Source organism: Oryzias melastigma, linkage group LG23 (assembly GCF_002922805.2).
Source record: "Oryzias melastigma strain HK-1 linkage group LG23, ASM292280v2, whole genome shotgun sequence".
Lineage (NCBI taxonomy): Eukaryota > Metazoa > Chordata > Actinopteri > Beloniformes > Adrianichthyidae > Oryzias > Oryzias melastigma.
The window spans coordinates 2,947,734-2,963,731 of NC_050534.1; the positions used below are offsets into that span (position 1 = coordinate 2,947,734).

Below are 15,998 nucleotides of genomic sequence, written 5' to 3' on the forward strand. Positions count from 1 at the left end.
CCGCAGGTTGCCGACCCCCGGATAAAGTATCTGGTTCTGATCCAGTCTGGAATCATGTGAACCAAAATCTGTAAAAGTCACTAACAGGCTCCACCTCCAAACGGGTCCATGTGAGGGTTCCACGGGCCCTCTGGAGGCAGACGTTCATCAGTCCAGCTGGAGCCACGCCCCCACTGGCTCCTCCCTCACAGCGCCGTCAGGCAGGAGCTGTAGCCCTGGTCGGATCCGCTCCGGGGGCCCTTCCTGTTGGGCTCCAGCTGGTCCTCGTGTTCCTCGGGAATGGAGGACCCGACAGCAGAGGGCGGGAAAGTGAGGAAGGACGGAGCGGGAGCGTCTTCGTCATCCTCCGTGGGGTTCTGGGTCACGGCCCGTTCCACCGGAGAGAGCCAGGTTCCTCCTGCGGGGGGCTGCAAGTCCAGAACGGGCTGATGGATGCGGACCTCTGGAGTGGGGGGGTGTGGGGGCAGCAGCTGGACCTGGTGGTGCTGATGATGATGATGAAGCACCGCGGGCAGGAGTTCGACCACGGGCGCCGGCGGCAGCTGTGGCTCCAGCTCAGGGGAGAGCAGCAGGACGCTGCTGCGGGGTTCGGTGACGCTCACGTCGCAGGCGTAGACCGGAGGTCCGTCTCTGATGGCGGGAACGCACTCCAGAACGGCGGGGATCTGCTCCCAGACCTGCTGGACCTCCACGGCGGCGTCCTCCTCGCTCTCCACGCACTCCTTCTGGAACCAGTCCGGGTTCTCCTGCTGGAAGGCCTTGAAGGTCTGGATGGCGTCCCTCAGGGCCCTCCCCGACGGGCAGCTGGAGTACTCGTCCTCCCCGATCCCCAGGATGTGGTTGATCCGATCCGGCTGGTACTTCTCCACGTCCAGGAGTCGGAAGAAGAGCTCCTCGAAGTGCTTCATCAGGCTGTACTTGGCGGCGAGGTTGAAGACGGACGGCACGTCCTCCTCGCTGCTGACGTCCTCGAAGTACGCTACCAGGTATTTTCCCAGCATGCCCGCCTGGTGCATGTCGGGCAGGAAGAGGTTCAGGAAGGGGATGAGCATGTCGTCGGTGGGGGAGTTCACGTCCTCCCTCAGGGTCACGCGGCCCTGGCCGCACATGGCCCTCCACTTGGCCTGGACCCCCCGAGAGCACAGCACCAGGATCTTATCAGACGGGTTGCTGAGCTGCTGCCGCTGCCACTCCAGCCAGCGCACCCGGCCCACCATGCTGACCGAGGTGGAGTCCAGCAGGTCCACCAGAACCTTGGTGCCGCACTTGGCCTGGAGGAAGGCGCACAGCTTCAGGACCACGTCCCGGTACAGGCGGTGGTCCTGGGAGTAGATGACCAGGACTTTGGGAGGATGCAGCAGCGGCTCCAGACGCTCCCGGTCCGGGTTCTGGGGGGGCTCGGGAGGAAACGCTTTCCCTGAAACAGGAAGTGACGTCAGGAGGACACACAGACTGAGAGGCGGCGAGGAGGCGGACGGAATACCTTTTTTCCTGAAGAGACAGCAGCCGGCAGCGACCAGCACGATGCAGGAGAGGATCCCCGCCACCACGGCGAACGGGTACGGCGGGTCGGGCTTCTGCATGGGAACTAGCAGAGGAGACGGCGGTGAGGCCGGAGCTCGCCAGGAGGATGCGCTCTGGGTTCAGACTTAGTTTGAAAGATTTTGCGTTTTCATATAAAATCACAGAAAAATGTGGAAACGTCCAGGAGGAGATTCCTGCTCCGTCTCCCACTTACTGTCACTGAGAAAAGCTCCTCAAAATAAGTCAAACATTCTTAAAATAAGATAAACAAAATCAGAAGAATTACAAATTTTAAATTAAAAAAATTCTAAGAGTAAAGATTATTTTTAGGGCCAGAAATCGATTAAAAAAAATAACAAATGAATCGCAAATCTGGAAAAAAATAATCGCAATTAGTTTTGTAGTTACAGTATTTTATCTGTAAATAATCACATTATGAACAAAATTGTACATTTAGAACATTTATTTTTAAGGGCCTAAAACTCTGTTTTTGTCTACTTTTGAGTTTTTTAGTATTTTCAATTAGAAAGACGACCTGCTGCTTATCTGGTATCATTTTAATCAGCACAGCCTCTCCTTTGTGACACTACCTTTATTTCTAATTTTTCCATGTTAGATTCACACACTAGACGTAAAATCACTCAAAAACAGGAAATTCTGTCTGGAAAAATGGGATTCACCCCAAAAGTGTTTAACAAACTGTTTTTACAACATAGAATGAAAGTTGGAGATGTAATTTTATAAAAACAACAAGAATAAAATTAGTCAAGAGACTAATCAACATGTTTTTGAATGAAAATACAAAAAAAAAAAAAAATCCAGGCTAAAGTCACACCAGGCAGCCCCCAAAATAAGAATTTCCTGCTGCTGTCTATTTGACATTTTTCCTGGAATTCTCTTTCTTAATTTTTTCTCATAAATTTTATTTTTTGTTTTTGTTTTTTTCTGAGAAGTTTGATCCAGCTGGACTTTAGGTCAGCTCGGCTGGAATCTACACAGGCGAGGGCGTGTCTGTCCATTCTGAACCTCTCTGAAACGTCAGTGGGTGGGACTCTCAGGGAGAACCGCAGAGTTTCTGCAATTTTTAGACAAAGCCGATGCTTTTTATTGTGGAAAATTCCTGTCGGTCCACATCCCAAAATAAAGCTAAGTTGCAATACCTGCGATAATGCGAGTGTGAATGCTTCTTGCTGAAAGTAGTCAATGAAAGTGACCTAAATTTCTCAAAAAATGTTTTTGTATAATTGCTTAAATATCCTTAATAAATGTCAATTTTGCTAAAAAATATAGTGAGTTGCTTATATATGAGCTAAACTCCAAATTAGCTCTAAAACCTTAGTAGACGCAAAATTAGCCAAAAAAAGCTAGCTCGTTCCTTCATACTAGCTAAACTCCAAAATAGCGTAAAATTAATCAGTAAACTAAATTAGTCAAAAACGTTAGCATGTTGCTAAAATAGAAGCTAAACTCTGTATTAGCATAAAAAACTTTCAGTAGATGCCAAATTAGCCAAAAAGCTAGGCATAACTAGGTATAAAAGAGGTATAGAATACTAAATAAAACTAGGCATAAAATATTAGCTAAACTCTTTTTTTTTTTCATTTTTATTATAAGTGATGAAAACACAGCTCATTTATATATTTAAAGACTTGTTGATAATCTACTTAAAATGTTCTCATTCATTTCCTATGGGGCATATTTTGCTCAATATTTCAAAAAAGTTTATGAATATCAAAAATACAAGCAGTAATGTTCTGAACGAGCTGAACGTTTTGATATCAAGGTTGCTAAAATCGCTTTAAGTGTGAATGAGTTTTTATGTGCCAAAAAACACGTACGGAAAGAAGCAGAAGCAACAGTATAGTGTGAACACTGACTAAACATTCACACAAAAAGTCAGTTTCCTCGTTGGATTTCTCATAGCAGAGCTCCGTTTCACAGTTTCCAAAGTAAAACTTCCTTCACAATCCGAAAATAAAGTAAACAGAATTAACAGAAGTCTGTGGTCCGGTACCAAGTGGCGTACAGAGCGGTACTGGTCTGCAGCTCGAGGGTGGGAGCCGCAGTTCTAACAGTTTTCGTGTAAACAATCAGAATTACCAAACCGAAGCATTTTTCCCTCAAAGAGGTCTCTAAGGATGTCAGAACAGCTTCATACCCATTCCACAAAAATCTCCACGTTGGTGTCTTCTGGGACAGTCGCTTTGGCACAGCGGGCAGATGGGTTTGACCTGCAGGGAAACAATCGGATGAAGGTCAGGGATGTTTCAGGCTACAGCACCACGTCTGGGTCTTTGGGACGGATCCAGCAGCTCCAGGTTTTCAGCCTCATTCGACAGTTTGCCTCCCGTGTTGATCGCAGTGAAGCTTCGTTTGCTGCCACAAACGATTATTTTAATAGTCGACTAATTGATGATTAGTCGGGTCATGCACAAACTGAATGTAAAGCACAGATCTCAACAATTACTACCTCAAAATTAGATGTATATAATTACCTGTGATAATTCTACTGTGAATGCTGTAAGCTGAATTTGGCCACTGAAGATGCTAGTGATGATAGATGAAGATGCTGAAATTGATAGCTAAAATCGCTGAAGCTGATAGCTGAAAACGTTGAAACAAATAGCCAGCTTAAATATTAGTGAAATGCCAAATTAGCCTAAAAAACTGAAAAAATAGTAAATTAGCCAAAAAAGCTAGCATGTAGCTGAAATATTAGCCTCCAAGTTTTCTTAAAAACTGAAAAAATCCTAAATTAGCCAAAATAGCTAACATGTAGCTATAATATTAGCTCAACCCCAAATTAGCCTAAAAACTGAAAAAGCCTCAATTAGCAACAACAGTTGAAATATTAGCTAAACTCCAAAATAGCCTAAAAAACTTTAAAAATGCCAAAATAATCCAAAAAGCTAGCATAACGCCATAATAACTTTCAGCTTTACTACACTCTGGCCCCATTTAATATAAAGTAACCACTAATCAACTGTTAAATTAGTCGTCGACTATATTAATAGCTGATTAGTCGTCGATTAGTCGACTAATCGTAGCAGCCCTGTGCAGCTTCATAAAAACCTTAAAGGGTCAATTTCACACAAAATCCACTTTTTTGAGCTTTTACGTGTATTTTAACGTTCATTCCCCTAAAGCGATATTTGGCTCTATTCACATATCTCTGAGCACCAGCCTCTTCCAAACACAGAGAACAGCCCCTTCCAGGATGAGTCTGCGCTGTAGGCTCCGCCCCCAGCTAACACACACACGCTTTGTCTGGGGAGTTAGCGGTGATCAGCAAAATGCTTTGGTTTTAGTTTCATTTAAATTTGTCCGTGGGTGAGACATAGACACGCTGCTGAGGCCGTCACTACTGACGTCGTGAAATGAGCGGCACACACCGAGGAGCAGAAGGCGGAGCCTCAGAGATCGTCTTACTCCAAGGTAGGAAAAATCATTCACATTTCATAAAAATATGTTCTTTAGTGTGCCAAAGGTAATATATGATCATAAATATGGACATTGTATAGACATTGTGCATTCTGGCTGGAAGTTAGTGTGGTCAATTTTCAAATTATAACCAATTTTTCACAATAAAATGTCCCAATTGACAAATGCGATAATGTTTTTGTATCTAAACAGACTGATGAGATGAAAATAAACAGAAAAAACAAACACTACGGAGTGGGGGAGGGTGGTTATGGGGTGATTTTAACTTCTACAATAAGAGTGGAAGCATTTGTTCTTCATTTGTTTGTTTGATTCTTATTATGTATATTTCTGAGGTGCAGAACGTTTGTTGTAACGCCACTTGTTATTCCCAGTGGAAACCATTATTGGACAAACACACCTGATCAGGTAATCGGCAGATAATAAGGCCGGATTTCTGGAGAACCAGCAGGAGACCGGCCCTATTAGTTAGAATCCCTGGAATAATTTAGGTCCTTTAAAAGTCGTCTCCACAGAGACACCTAGTGGCCACCTGCTATAATGACCACAGTCTGCAGGTTAACTAAATGATGCTGCTCATCTCTCCATTTTTTCCATGTTAAACTCAACAGGGAGTTTTAGCTGCAGCTATAGAAGATGACCCCCCCCCCCAACACACTCCATGAGTGGAAAACAAACCTGAACGTTAAACTCGCAGCAGGATCTCGGCCACCTGGAGAGCAAGAAGGAGGCGTTCAGGTCTTGGTTGCCGTTCTGAAAAAAAAAAAAAAAGAGTTTCAGATTTTTGTGTTATTAAAGACAAAGTTTATCACAGTTACTCTAAAACCACATTTAAAGCATGAACAGCTCTGAATAACCTGGTTATAGAATGGTCCATGAGAATACTGGACTCTGATTGGCTGCAGGGTGTCTAATTAAAAGTGATACTGGACACCAGAAAAAGAAGCTCCGGTCACATGACCTGAACGTTCTACACTATTGCGCTGGTCTAAATGTCTGTTGGTAATCAGAGCAAAACAAACACATTCTATGATTAATCAAAGAAAGAAATGGATCCACTTTCAATGATCAGAGTTAATGGTGGATATTGGTCCGATATATGGTCCTCATACAGCACTAGCTAGGCTCTGTAACTGTTACCGTGACAACATGTGTACCATATAGTTTGCATCTTGTGACACATGATTCAAGCATAAAAATAACACCAATTAAAGTACTAGTTATTGATTCAAATGTTTTCTTCTTACATTTCTCTGCAGTCAAAAACCTTTTCTTGATCAAATCTGGTCACATTCATCAGAGGAAGCTGCCCGCTCACCTGGAGAACTTGGGCCACTTGGACTTCCCTCCCGCAGGTCACAAAGACCTCGTATCTGTAGCAGTTCAGGTCAGGCGTGAAGCTGACCAACAGAGAGCTGTCTGCAGTCGGACTCATGCTGATGTTGGGCTGCCACTGGCTGCCTGCAGACAGGAGGCTGAGTGAGCCGTCTGCTGCATGTGCACGCTCACCTGCACGCTCACCTGCACGCTCACCTGCACGCTCACCTGCGCACAAACCACACTCACCTGTTTCTATGCAGAACTGGGTATTCTTCATTTCAGCAGCTCCACAGTCTGAGGAAGCAGAGAAGCATCAGGCCAGTGAGGAAGCGCTTTGGGTTAAAGCTGAAGTCTTTGATCAATATTTAGGGTTGAAAGATCCACTCTGATCTAAACGGTGTTTCTAACATGTTCTTGTAGCTTTTTTGATGATGAAGGACATACACACGTGGACAAAAGTGTTGGTACCCCTCAGTTAAAGAAGGAAAAACCCACAATTCTCACTGAAATCACTCAAAACTTGCAAAAGTAACAATAAATAAAAATTTATTGAAAATTAAACAATCAAAATCAGCCATTATTTTCTCTCATGGGAAGTGGGGGCAGACTGTCTTCACACCAACATCCTGAACACAACTCGGAGGAGAGTTTCTAATGTATTCCTGCAGAAACTATGTTCCAGAAAACAACACACATTATTGATTTATGCTTAAAAACCGCATCATCATAATTAAATGAAAATAAATTACATATTCCAACAAATCAAAAGATGATTGGAGTGGGACGTTAATAATTATTCTAAAACAAACGACCTCCCCTCTCAGGTCTCATATCTCTTCCCAGAACTTCCGGTTCCCCCCTGAAGAAGAACAGGACGGGTGCTCACCTGGAACCCGCACTCTGGTGCTGACGTCGTAGAAGCTGTGACCTTCCTCTGGTTTGGGGATGTTGAAGACAGAGACTTTGTAGTCCTGACCCGGCTGCAGAACCAGCACCTCTGAGGTGATCGACCACTGCAAGAACAGAGGAGACCGTCAGCTGATAAGAGCTACGGCACCGATCTGGACCTGGATCCAGCCGGTCCTACTGGTTTCAGAGCTAAACTTGCGCTTGCAATCTTTGTCAAGATAGTTCACTTCTTCAAACTTTATATATCTCTGATCAATTTTGACCATCAGTATAGTCAGGTTCAACAGTTTTTACTGCTGCTTTGGTGAGGTGGAGGCGGTTACCAAGGAGACGACGGCTAATGGATTGTTGGGAAAACAGTGAGAAGCACTTTAGAAGTTGTTTCAATGACCATGCATTCATCCGACCATTTCAATGAGTTTCTGTGCCTCATCATTCCTTCACTTATCTATGTACATCCCATAATGCCCGGCTATGGTGGCGGTTTTGGTCCAGGTGTTCCACTCCGAGCACAGAGCCTATTCAGACTGAGGAAACTCAGAGAGAACCGGAGCTCAATCTGATTTAAACAAACAGAGACCATCGTAACAGATGGGTTTGATAGTAGTTCCTGGTTCCAGACTATCAGGGGAAGTTCACTCTGATTCACTTTAAAAGTCTGAATGAACCCCAACTCTGAGAATCGTGTCCTCTGGTTTGGTCAAACATCTCAGAATCTTTAGATCACCTTTTTCCATGACTGGTCCCTCATGGAAAGTTTGTCCTTAAAGGAATATCGAAGACAGTCGTTGCGCCCGGTGGAGATGGTGAGGAGGTGGAGCTCAGTGGCATTCAGGTAGCTGATGCTGCCTGTAGAAGACAATGGTGAGCTGCCAGGAATCAGACCTGTGACCAGAGGCTCAGGAGGAGCTGCTGATCCTCTCTAGACCGACTCACCATCATCCTTTATCGTCCACTGCGCCTGCAGGACCGCCTGCTGCCGGCCACTGCCGTCTGTCATGGTGACGACCCGAGCCTGCAGCTCCTCTGGAGCATTGGGGGTGTAATCGTGCACCTTCAGCCATCCGGGGTCCATGCAGTTACCTGCACGCACACACAAATACACACAATTCATCAAAGTGTCAGAACTCTGAAGGTCATCAAGACAAATTCAAACAGCCGAAAGATTCATCTGTCCAGCTGTTACCCACAATCCCTTCAGTCTTCTGCTCGACTCCGTAAGAAAGACGGGTACGGGGGAAGATCACTCTCAAAGAGAAACGTATTCAGAACTACTAGGTTGAGTATAAATTTATATTTTGTGAACACAACATTTAATTTCACGTTTAACGTGTCTCTTTAGAATACGAATTTTGTATTGAAAACGACTTTTCTTTGTCTTGAATATGAATTTCTGCTGTTCACAAACTGTCAAAAATACGTCCCGGGGTCACAGGCTTAGACATCGAGACCTGAATCGTCGATCCAACTGAGAGAGCATGCGCATTGAGACTCATTCATTAAACTCAGATGGCAGGAAAATTATCTTGACGCTTTAGCTCTGCTGAGGAAAAAGACATATATATTAACAGTCAAATCCTGCTTTTTTTTTTTTTTCACTTGTTATTTGCCAGGTGACAACAGCAGAGCATATAAACAATAAAACTGACCTGGAAGTGGTGGAAAAAGGAAAAAAAAGAGAGAGATGCTAATAGGAGCAGGCTGCTGCCATTAAGCTGTGTATCCTCCGGTGTTCTCCTAAGGTTTGTTTCCCCATTTTCAGGCATCATTCTGGCCTTAACAGATTTCACACAAACACCCCTGTGTTATGGCCGAAACTACCCCTGCGGCTTCTCCCTACCCCATTTGTAGGGTTAGGGTTGCTGTCCGAAATAGTTCTTTTAAAGCTAACCCTGTATCCCTCTGCCTCAGGGGTGTTCTGTGTTGTGCTGTAGAGGAGAAGCACTTTTCTTTACGTGGGTGTGGTCTGAAGGACAGAAGTGTACCTTTAAATGTAAGTGATTACTATTTTAGAGTTATAAAACAGATGTTGTTATGTAGCTAGCAGTTGACTATTGATGACATCATCAAGTTGGAATGACGTCTGAATTTGAAGACACTATTTTTCCATAACTCCCTGTTTGGAGGGCTAGCTGTAGGGATAGGGATAAGAATTTGGAACTGCCCTACATCCACAACCACAGCCAAAGTTTGTTGACCTTTGACTTTGGATGACATCAAAGGTGAATTTTCAAGATTAAAGAAATCATCTACAAATTTAAACTCCTCCTAGGGACTTCGATCCTAGGTACTCTAGAAAAAATGTTGGTTTTTAAGTGAGTAGATAAAGCTTGGCTAGCTTGCTAAAGTTACTCACATATGTTTTACAGAACGGTGTAAAAAACATCATCTTAAACTCAAAAAACCAATATGACATACAGTATGTACAAAACCCCCGTTGCCATGGAAATCCAAAAATTTCCTTTTGTAGATTCTTTTAAAAACTACATTGACACATTTGTCACCCTCAGACGACCAAAAAATAAAATGGTTGCTATGGAGATAAAACCGACAGAAAAGCCGTCATTTTGAAAAAAGGTCTTTTTCTTGGAGGGGTCAGAAGGGGAGAGTGGGGGCGTGTAATAAGTGGGGGTGGGGCAGACGATGGATGGGAAGGACAGGGGAGGGTAACAACCATGTCCTGGTTTTAATCTGTATATTTGTTCATTTCTCTCTTGATTTTTTTGGGGGGGTTGTCAACAAAAGTGCAGGAGTGATGTGTGATGCTGTGGCAGGAATGAGGAGGCGTGTGACTCACTGAATTTGACGGAGCAGTTCAGGTCCTGCAGCAGAAACACAAAATAACAGGTTAGATGAGGAGGAGGCGGACATTCAAACAGAACACAGTCAGTGGAAAGTTCAGCGTCTAAAAGAGACGCAGACAGGAAGTCCATCTGCTTCAAAACCAGATTAAAGTCTAAGTTCTGAAAATGCTGTTTTTAGGCGGTAAACATTGATCCACAGCTGGTGGTTTGAGTCACTTTTCAACCAAACTGCAGGAATGAAGCTTTCACTGAACTTAGGAAATATGAGGAAATACTAACTCAGCTTTATCATTGGAAATAAATAATTCATCTAATGCTGAGGGGGCAAAATCCAAAACAAACCTTAGGGGTCAAACAGGATAAACACCCATTGACAAAAACTAAAATTGTGAAAAGTTAAAAATGTAACTTTTTAACATTATATAAGTTCGCTTCCTCCCACTCCCTTTCAAGCCATCAACTTGTGATTCAATGTGATGTTTTTTTGGTCATGTATTATTCCTGAGTGAAATAAACCATTTCATTAATTTATACATTACTATGAATAATATGAATATTTTACTCTCCATAAAAATATATTTTGTCAAATGTTTACAAGTTAGAAATAAGCGCAAAATAACATCAGGCCATTAATAGCAATAAAATAAAAGGATTTGGAGGGTCTTGACTTTGACACATGATCCAATAACAATAATCTAACACAGGGATGGGCAAACTCTCTGAATCAGAAAAACAACCAACAAATCTTTAAAACATCTTTCTTCCACTATGTCAGGAGTCGGCAACCTTTAACAGTAGAAGAGCCATTTGGGCTCGTTTTCTACTGATCATAGCTCAGAAGGAGCCTTTAGCCTTTGAGAAATTTGGATTTGCATTTATTGTCATCTTTTTAAAAATAATAAATATGAATTATGTCTATTTTTGGTAGGAACAAAAGCAAAAATATGTTAAAAGAACCTAGCATCTCTGAAAACGAGATTTTTTTAAACTTATTTTCAAAATAAAATATGATCAGCGCCAAACAGGATCATCTCAGTGCAGCTAGTAACCAATGCTATGCAGCACAAGATAATATTTGCTTTTAACTCATAAATGATCAAACGTTTGACCAAAGTTTTGCATATAAATCTGTTCATTCTGGAGGTAGAGTTGGTCAAACAAGACGTCTTCAGGTCAACAGGATGTAAAAACCTACATAGTTTATCATCTATGTGAACCTCAGACATCCATTTATACATTTAACTAAACTAAATTAAATAAATGTTAATTAAGAAATCCTTACTTTAAAAAATTGCTATTTAATTTTAATTTTATTTATTTATTTTCCCCCTTTGTCCTCAGCAGTCTTACTCTGCTGGGTTTTGTTATTTTAGTTTGGGGTTGGATCTTGGTAGTCTTAGTTTTTGGGCTTTGTTTATTTGCCAATGTAACTCCAGCAGATTTTTGAAGGCGAAAAGCGGCGCTAATTGTGTTAACGGTTGAAAAGTTACAATATATTACATTAGAGATTTTTTGTGTTTTAGCGTCACCGCGACGCCTCAGGTGTTATTGGCCCCCGGCAGGACTTGGCCAACCTCTGATCTAACAATAAAGAATTAATACATTAAATTAAGTGTTTTGGGGGAAAAAATAAAAGGTTTGAAATAACAGATTTCTATAAATCAAATTCTTCAGAATTTCTCAAAACTTTGGAACATTTTCTTCTCTTCATCATTTTCATCTTTGTCTTTCCGGTTAGTTTCATTTTCGGAATTAGATTTTTAAAAACATATTTAGCCTATGATGACAAAAGAACAGGAATAATCCCGGGTTAGATTAGATTGGATCATATACAAAGGTCAAAAGTTGCTTTTAAAGAACCCAGAACACTTTTTTTTATTTTATTTTGAAGGCATTTAGTAAACAAACGGAGCGCGCGCGTCTTACCTGTCTCGGGCACGAGTTTTTGTGTCCTTTTAAAACCGTGACCGCTGCCGAGCCGGTCACGAGCACGAGAAGGAGGATGGTTCTGAAAGTCCTCATGTCGCTTCACGGTAACAGAACCAGAACCAGAGCCCGCTCGCTCATGTCTGAAACAGCAGGAACAGTCTCCACGTTAAACGTCAAACTTCCTGCTCGCGGTGAAAACCCCTCGCGCTGTTTACTGGAAGAACCTGTCGCGTGATGCCTTCAGGTGTGTCCGGAACTCCGAACCTCACGGCTCGCGGAGCGGCGGTCATGCCGTTCAGACTGAGCCTAAAGCCGCAGGCGGAGCTCCGCTCGAGGCTGCAGCGAAAACGAGACCCGGGATATTCATTTGTCCGATTTTCCCCGGTGTCCTTGAAGGTAGCACAAAGGTTTCTAGCTAACTTCCTCATTCAGAGTCCTGACCTCACCTGTGTAGGTGTGTGCGTGGGGCCGTCTATACACTATGTTCCATTTGGTCAGTTTTAACTTTATTTTAACAAATAAACAAGAGTTGAAGGTTTTTATAGTGTGTCAACTCAGTAAAGTTTATTTAAATGGTGCCAAATCACAGGAAATGTTTTCAGAGCAAAATAAATAAGGCATGAGTCAGAGCTTTATTTATTGATTTATTCTATATCTTTTACTTTAGAAATGTGAACTTTTTTTTCTGACGTTAGAAAAAGAGAAAACAGCTCGAGCCATTAAAAAATAAAAACTTAAGCGAGCCTCACAGGTGACTGTGTGTGGATTCAGGCTGTCTGTGGTTGAAACATGGGCAGACGGATCACACAGGTAACAGGTCAGTGAACCCGTGGACTGAACATATTCATGCAGCTTTTTTCTACATGAATGCTGCGAGTGACAGGTCAATAAACACTTCATTAGGGTAACACAGGGGTCTAAAAACTTGTTCTTGTGAGGGCCACACTGTTCTTTTCTCTGATGTGGGGCCGGTTTACAGAAAAAGTGTAGCAATCACAGCCTAAACGTAATCATTTACGTCTTTCCAGAAAGCTAAACTTAGCCAAATTTTAAATAATTCATTTCTGTAATCCTCACAGAACAAATAATACTAAAACATTTTAAAAATTAACAAATGCATAGTCCATCCTCTCCTCTAGTTCAGACTGCAGCAGGGTGGAATAAAGAGTCCCGTTCTATGTGAATCTGATCTGTCAGACTGGGAAACAAAAGATGGGTCTCTGACAGTGTTAGGAGGCCCTGATCCAGCCCGAGGGCTGGAGTTTGGGGACCCCTGGAGTAAGACTACGGTCACATATCCCAAAATGCCTCAGCACTGGGACCTACATGCAAACTTTATAGCAAATTCGTACACTGAAAAAAGTGAAATGTTGGATCAGTTCACAAAAATTCTGTAGTTTGGTACATTTAAAATCATTCATTTTTACATCTTGGACTTGAGTTATCCGATAACTCAAAATTTTAATTTGATACAAACTATTAATTTATGCTCACTGGTCTTTTGATCTTTTTGACCCCCCAAGAAGAGATCTTGTGTGGAGCCCCAGACAAAAAAAAATCCTCAATGGTCTTGTATTTCTTCCATTTTCTATTATTTGCTCCCAAAGTTGATTTCTTCTCCCAATGTTGTTTACCTTTTGCAGATTAAGTCTTCCCAGACTGGTATTTTATTGCTGGTGTCCTTTGACAGCTCTTTGGCCTTAGCCATAGAGGCGTTTGCAATGCAACTATTGGAGGTTGTGGACAAATTTCATTTTCCTAAATATGTCAGAAATCTCTTGAACTCCAGCAGACATACCTGGTTTTCATTTGATTGAATGTAAATAAACAAAATAAGTCTACCCAATGACCCAGCCATCTGCCAAAGCAACACTGTGCCCAAAGTCATGAAGAAATTTCAGCTTGAATATAATCAAAACGACTGGTTAGAAAAATTAGAATAAAAATGGACACTAAACTGTGAATGAGTTCATTTTTTAGCACATGTGTCTTTTTAACATGAAATGTAATGAGAAATGACTCATTTCAGAAACCTACAGCGCACATTTAAGGAATGGCACTTCATGTTTTGTGACAACAAATTATTAAAAAAAAAGTCTGTGAAACAAACTGAGGCTCCAAAAATAATTTATTTAACGATAAAAGAAAAACAAAACCAAGTAAAGATGTTTGTAGTATTTTTATTGGGAAATTATAATTTCCATTTTACATCATAAAAAACACAAAAGAATAAAAAAATCATTCCCAAAGTGTAACATGATGTTTAGGAGTAAATATCAAAGTGTCAAAGTGGAGATAAATAAAGTGGTCATTGAAAACCATGAAGCGAGCATAAAAGTTGAAGAACATTCCTGCTGTCACTGGAAGAACGGATCCGTTCTCCTGCAGTTGAAGGACTCGGGTTAGTAAAAAGAAGCCGTTATCAAGACTAAATAATCCCTCTGAGGACGCATTAAAGCCATGAAACCACCGTGAAGAAGAATCGGAGTGTAAGAGATGGTCAGGTTTGCATTTGGTGCCACTGGGCCTCAGTCTGTCACTGATCCCCACCTGAACGGAGCGATCAGAGGATCACGCAGCTGGAGGCGGAGCTTCCTGCACTGCTGACACAAAGGAAAATGGTAGAATCAGCCTTTTTAGGGTAAAGAAGTGGGTCAGATCAGATGTTTGCAGAGGCGGAGTCCCTCTTTCCTTCATCTTTGTGAAGACTGAGACAGACTGAAGTACCGTTGATGCTGCTGTCGCAGACTACTTTCATTTAAAGCGGTAAAATGTGATGATAGAGGTCAATACTCACATATACCTTAATAGTACATTTATTTAAGCTTGATGTTGATGAATGTTAAAAACACTATCAGAGGTCTTGCGGCACAATTTCAGCATAGTGAGTGGAACTGGTGAACGTTAGAGTTAAAAAAATTTGAACTCTGGCAAAGAAGATGCGGCGCTTCAACCAATCAGAGACTGAGCTTTGGCCTGTGATGTGTTGAGTGGGTGGAGCCCAACACCAACATGGAGGAGAATCTGATAGTTCTACTTCTGAAATTCCTAATAGTTTTCTTTATTTTCCAACAGTAAAGTTTGACTATTTGTCCTCTTGTTTTTATATTTCCCTCCTCGTCACCAGACTGGGTCACAGAGACAGAAGTACCGCTGACAGCGCCCATCTTTCAGACACAGCTCACCGTACTGAGTCTCTGACAGATCTCATGAATCCAGACATGAGACGTGATTACTGATGTTTTTGCAGGGGTTTTTAAAAAAATAAACCTGATCTCTCAACATCATCCATGTCGTCCATCTACCATGTAGCAATGAGGCTAGACTTGCAGTAGCTCCTCCCACATTCGTCTAGTTTGTGAACATTTCCAGACAAGCGTCCAGCAGTGAATTTGATGTGTGAATGTTGTTCGATGTGAACGCAGCAGTAGAGGATTATGGGAAGAAGCTGGCAGAAGGACCAGTCATTCCTTCCTCTGCTTCACTTTCAGCTTTCATTGTAAATATTCTGACCTGCTGATGTGTAAAGACTAGGAAAAGATTTTGTGTCAAACCGGCGTTCTCACCTCGCTCCTGCATCATCAGACTCTTTCATCCTCTTTGGGACGCTGCAGTCCTGCTCAGGAGATGTTTGAGCACGCTCAGTGGCGTCGGCGAGGGGCTGAAAGGGGGCGGGACATTCAGACTGTTGAATAAGAAACATTTATCTGGAACAAACTCTTTTTTAACGCTGTAACTCTGAGTGAGCGTTTTACACCTGGTTCACACTGGGCACAGAGGTGGCGCGGAGTGGAGTGCGCGCAGTATCCGCTCTCTCCTGTAGTTCACACCAGACGCACATTTTTCCACGACGGTCGACAGGCGCTTCTGCTAGAGGTTTTTTTTTGACCATCATAGGTAAGTTAATAACCTAAAAATATGACTCCATGTTTCTGCTATAGATCTCTTCGGCCCACTACAGTGATCTGTGTGTGTGTGTCTGTTTCTGTGTGTGCAAGGGGTGTGTGTGTATGTGAGCTGGAGTTGTATGTTTATTTTCAACTCTACAGTCTATTAAGACACCAAAACCTG

The 15,998-nt window shown here is 42.4% G+C and overlaps 2 protein-coding genes across 4 annotated transcripts in view; both read right to left on the reverse strand.

The window, feature by feature from the left end:
* Window positions 1-6: 6 nt before the first annotated feature.
* il17ra1a (interleukin 17 receptor A1a) lies at window positions 7-12,274 on the reverse strand. Of its 3 annotated transcripts, XM_024293259.2 has the most exons (12): window positions 11,925-12,273; window positions 9,992-10,016; window positions 8,131-8,277; window positions 7,922-8,043; window positions 7,172-7,298; window positions 6,532-6,579; window positions 6,487-6,498; window positions 6,284-6,426; window positions 5,644-5,718; window positions 3,683-3,755; window positions 1,484-1,588; window positions 7-1,417 (listed from the first exon to the last, which is right to left on the reverse strand). In XM_024293259.2, the coding sequence occupies exons 1-12, from the start codon at window positions 12,018-12,020 to the stop codon at window positions 186-188; spliced, it is 2,205 nt and encodes a 734-aa protein (XP_024149027.1). In that variant the 5' UTR covers window positions 12,021-12,273; the 3' UTR covers window positions 7-185. The 3 variants fall into 3 exon arrangements, with proteins under 3 accessions (XP_024149027.1, XP_036066171.1, XP_024149035.1); XM_036210278.1 differs by having other exon boundaries at window positions 6,487-6,579; window positions 11,925-12,274; XM_024293267.2 differs by lacking the exon at window positions 6,487-6,498 and having other exon boundaries at window positions 11,925-12,269.
* Window positions 12,275-14,087: 1,813 nt separating this feature from the next.
* arhgef39 (Rho guanine nucleotide exchange factor (GEF) 39) overlaps window positions 14,088-15,998 on the reverse strand; it is a 55,281-nt gene continuing 53,370 nt past the window's right edge. The window contains exons 11-12 of the mRNA XM_024282467.2: window positions 15,494-15,588; window positions 14,088-14,527 (exon numbers count right to left, since the gene is read on the reverse strand). Of these exons, the coding sequence (XP_024138235.1) occupies window positions 14,491-14,527; window positions 15,494-15,588 (132 nt within the window). The 3' untranslated portion in view covers window positions 14,088-14,490. The remainder of the gene's footprint in view (window positions 14,528-15,493; window positions 15,589-15,998) is intronic.

Bases quoted from the DNA above. Each gene is read 5' to 3' on its own strand.
- il17ra1a (XM_036210278.1), bottom strand. From the start codon at position 12,020: ATGAGGACTTTCAGAACCATCCTCCTTCTCGTGCTCGTGACCGGCTCG. The intron at 10,017-11,924 runs GTAAGACGCGCG...TTTCTGCTGCAG, and splicing joins AAAACTCGTGCCCGAGACAG to GACCTGAACTGCTCCGTCAA. The intron at 6,427-6,486 runs GTGAGCGTGCAG...TCCTGTCTGCAG, and splicing joins GCGTGCAGGTGAGCGTGCAG to GCAGCCAGTGGCAGCCCAAC.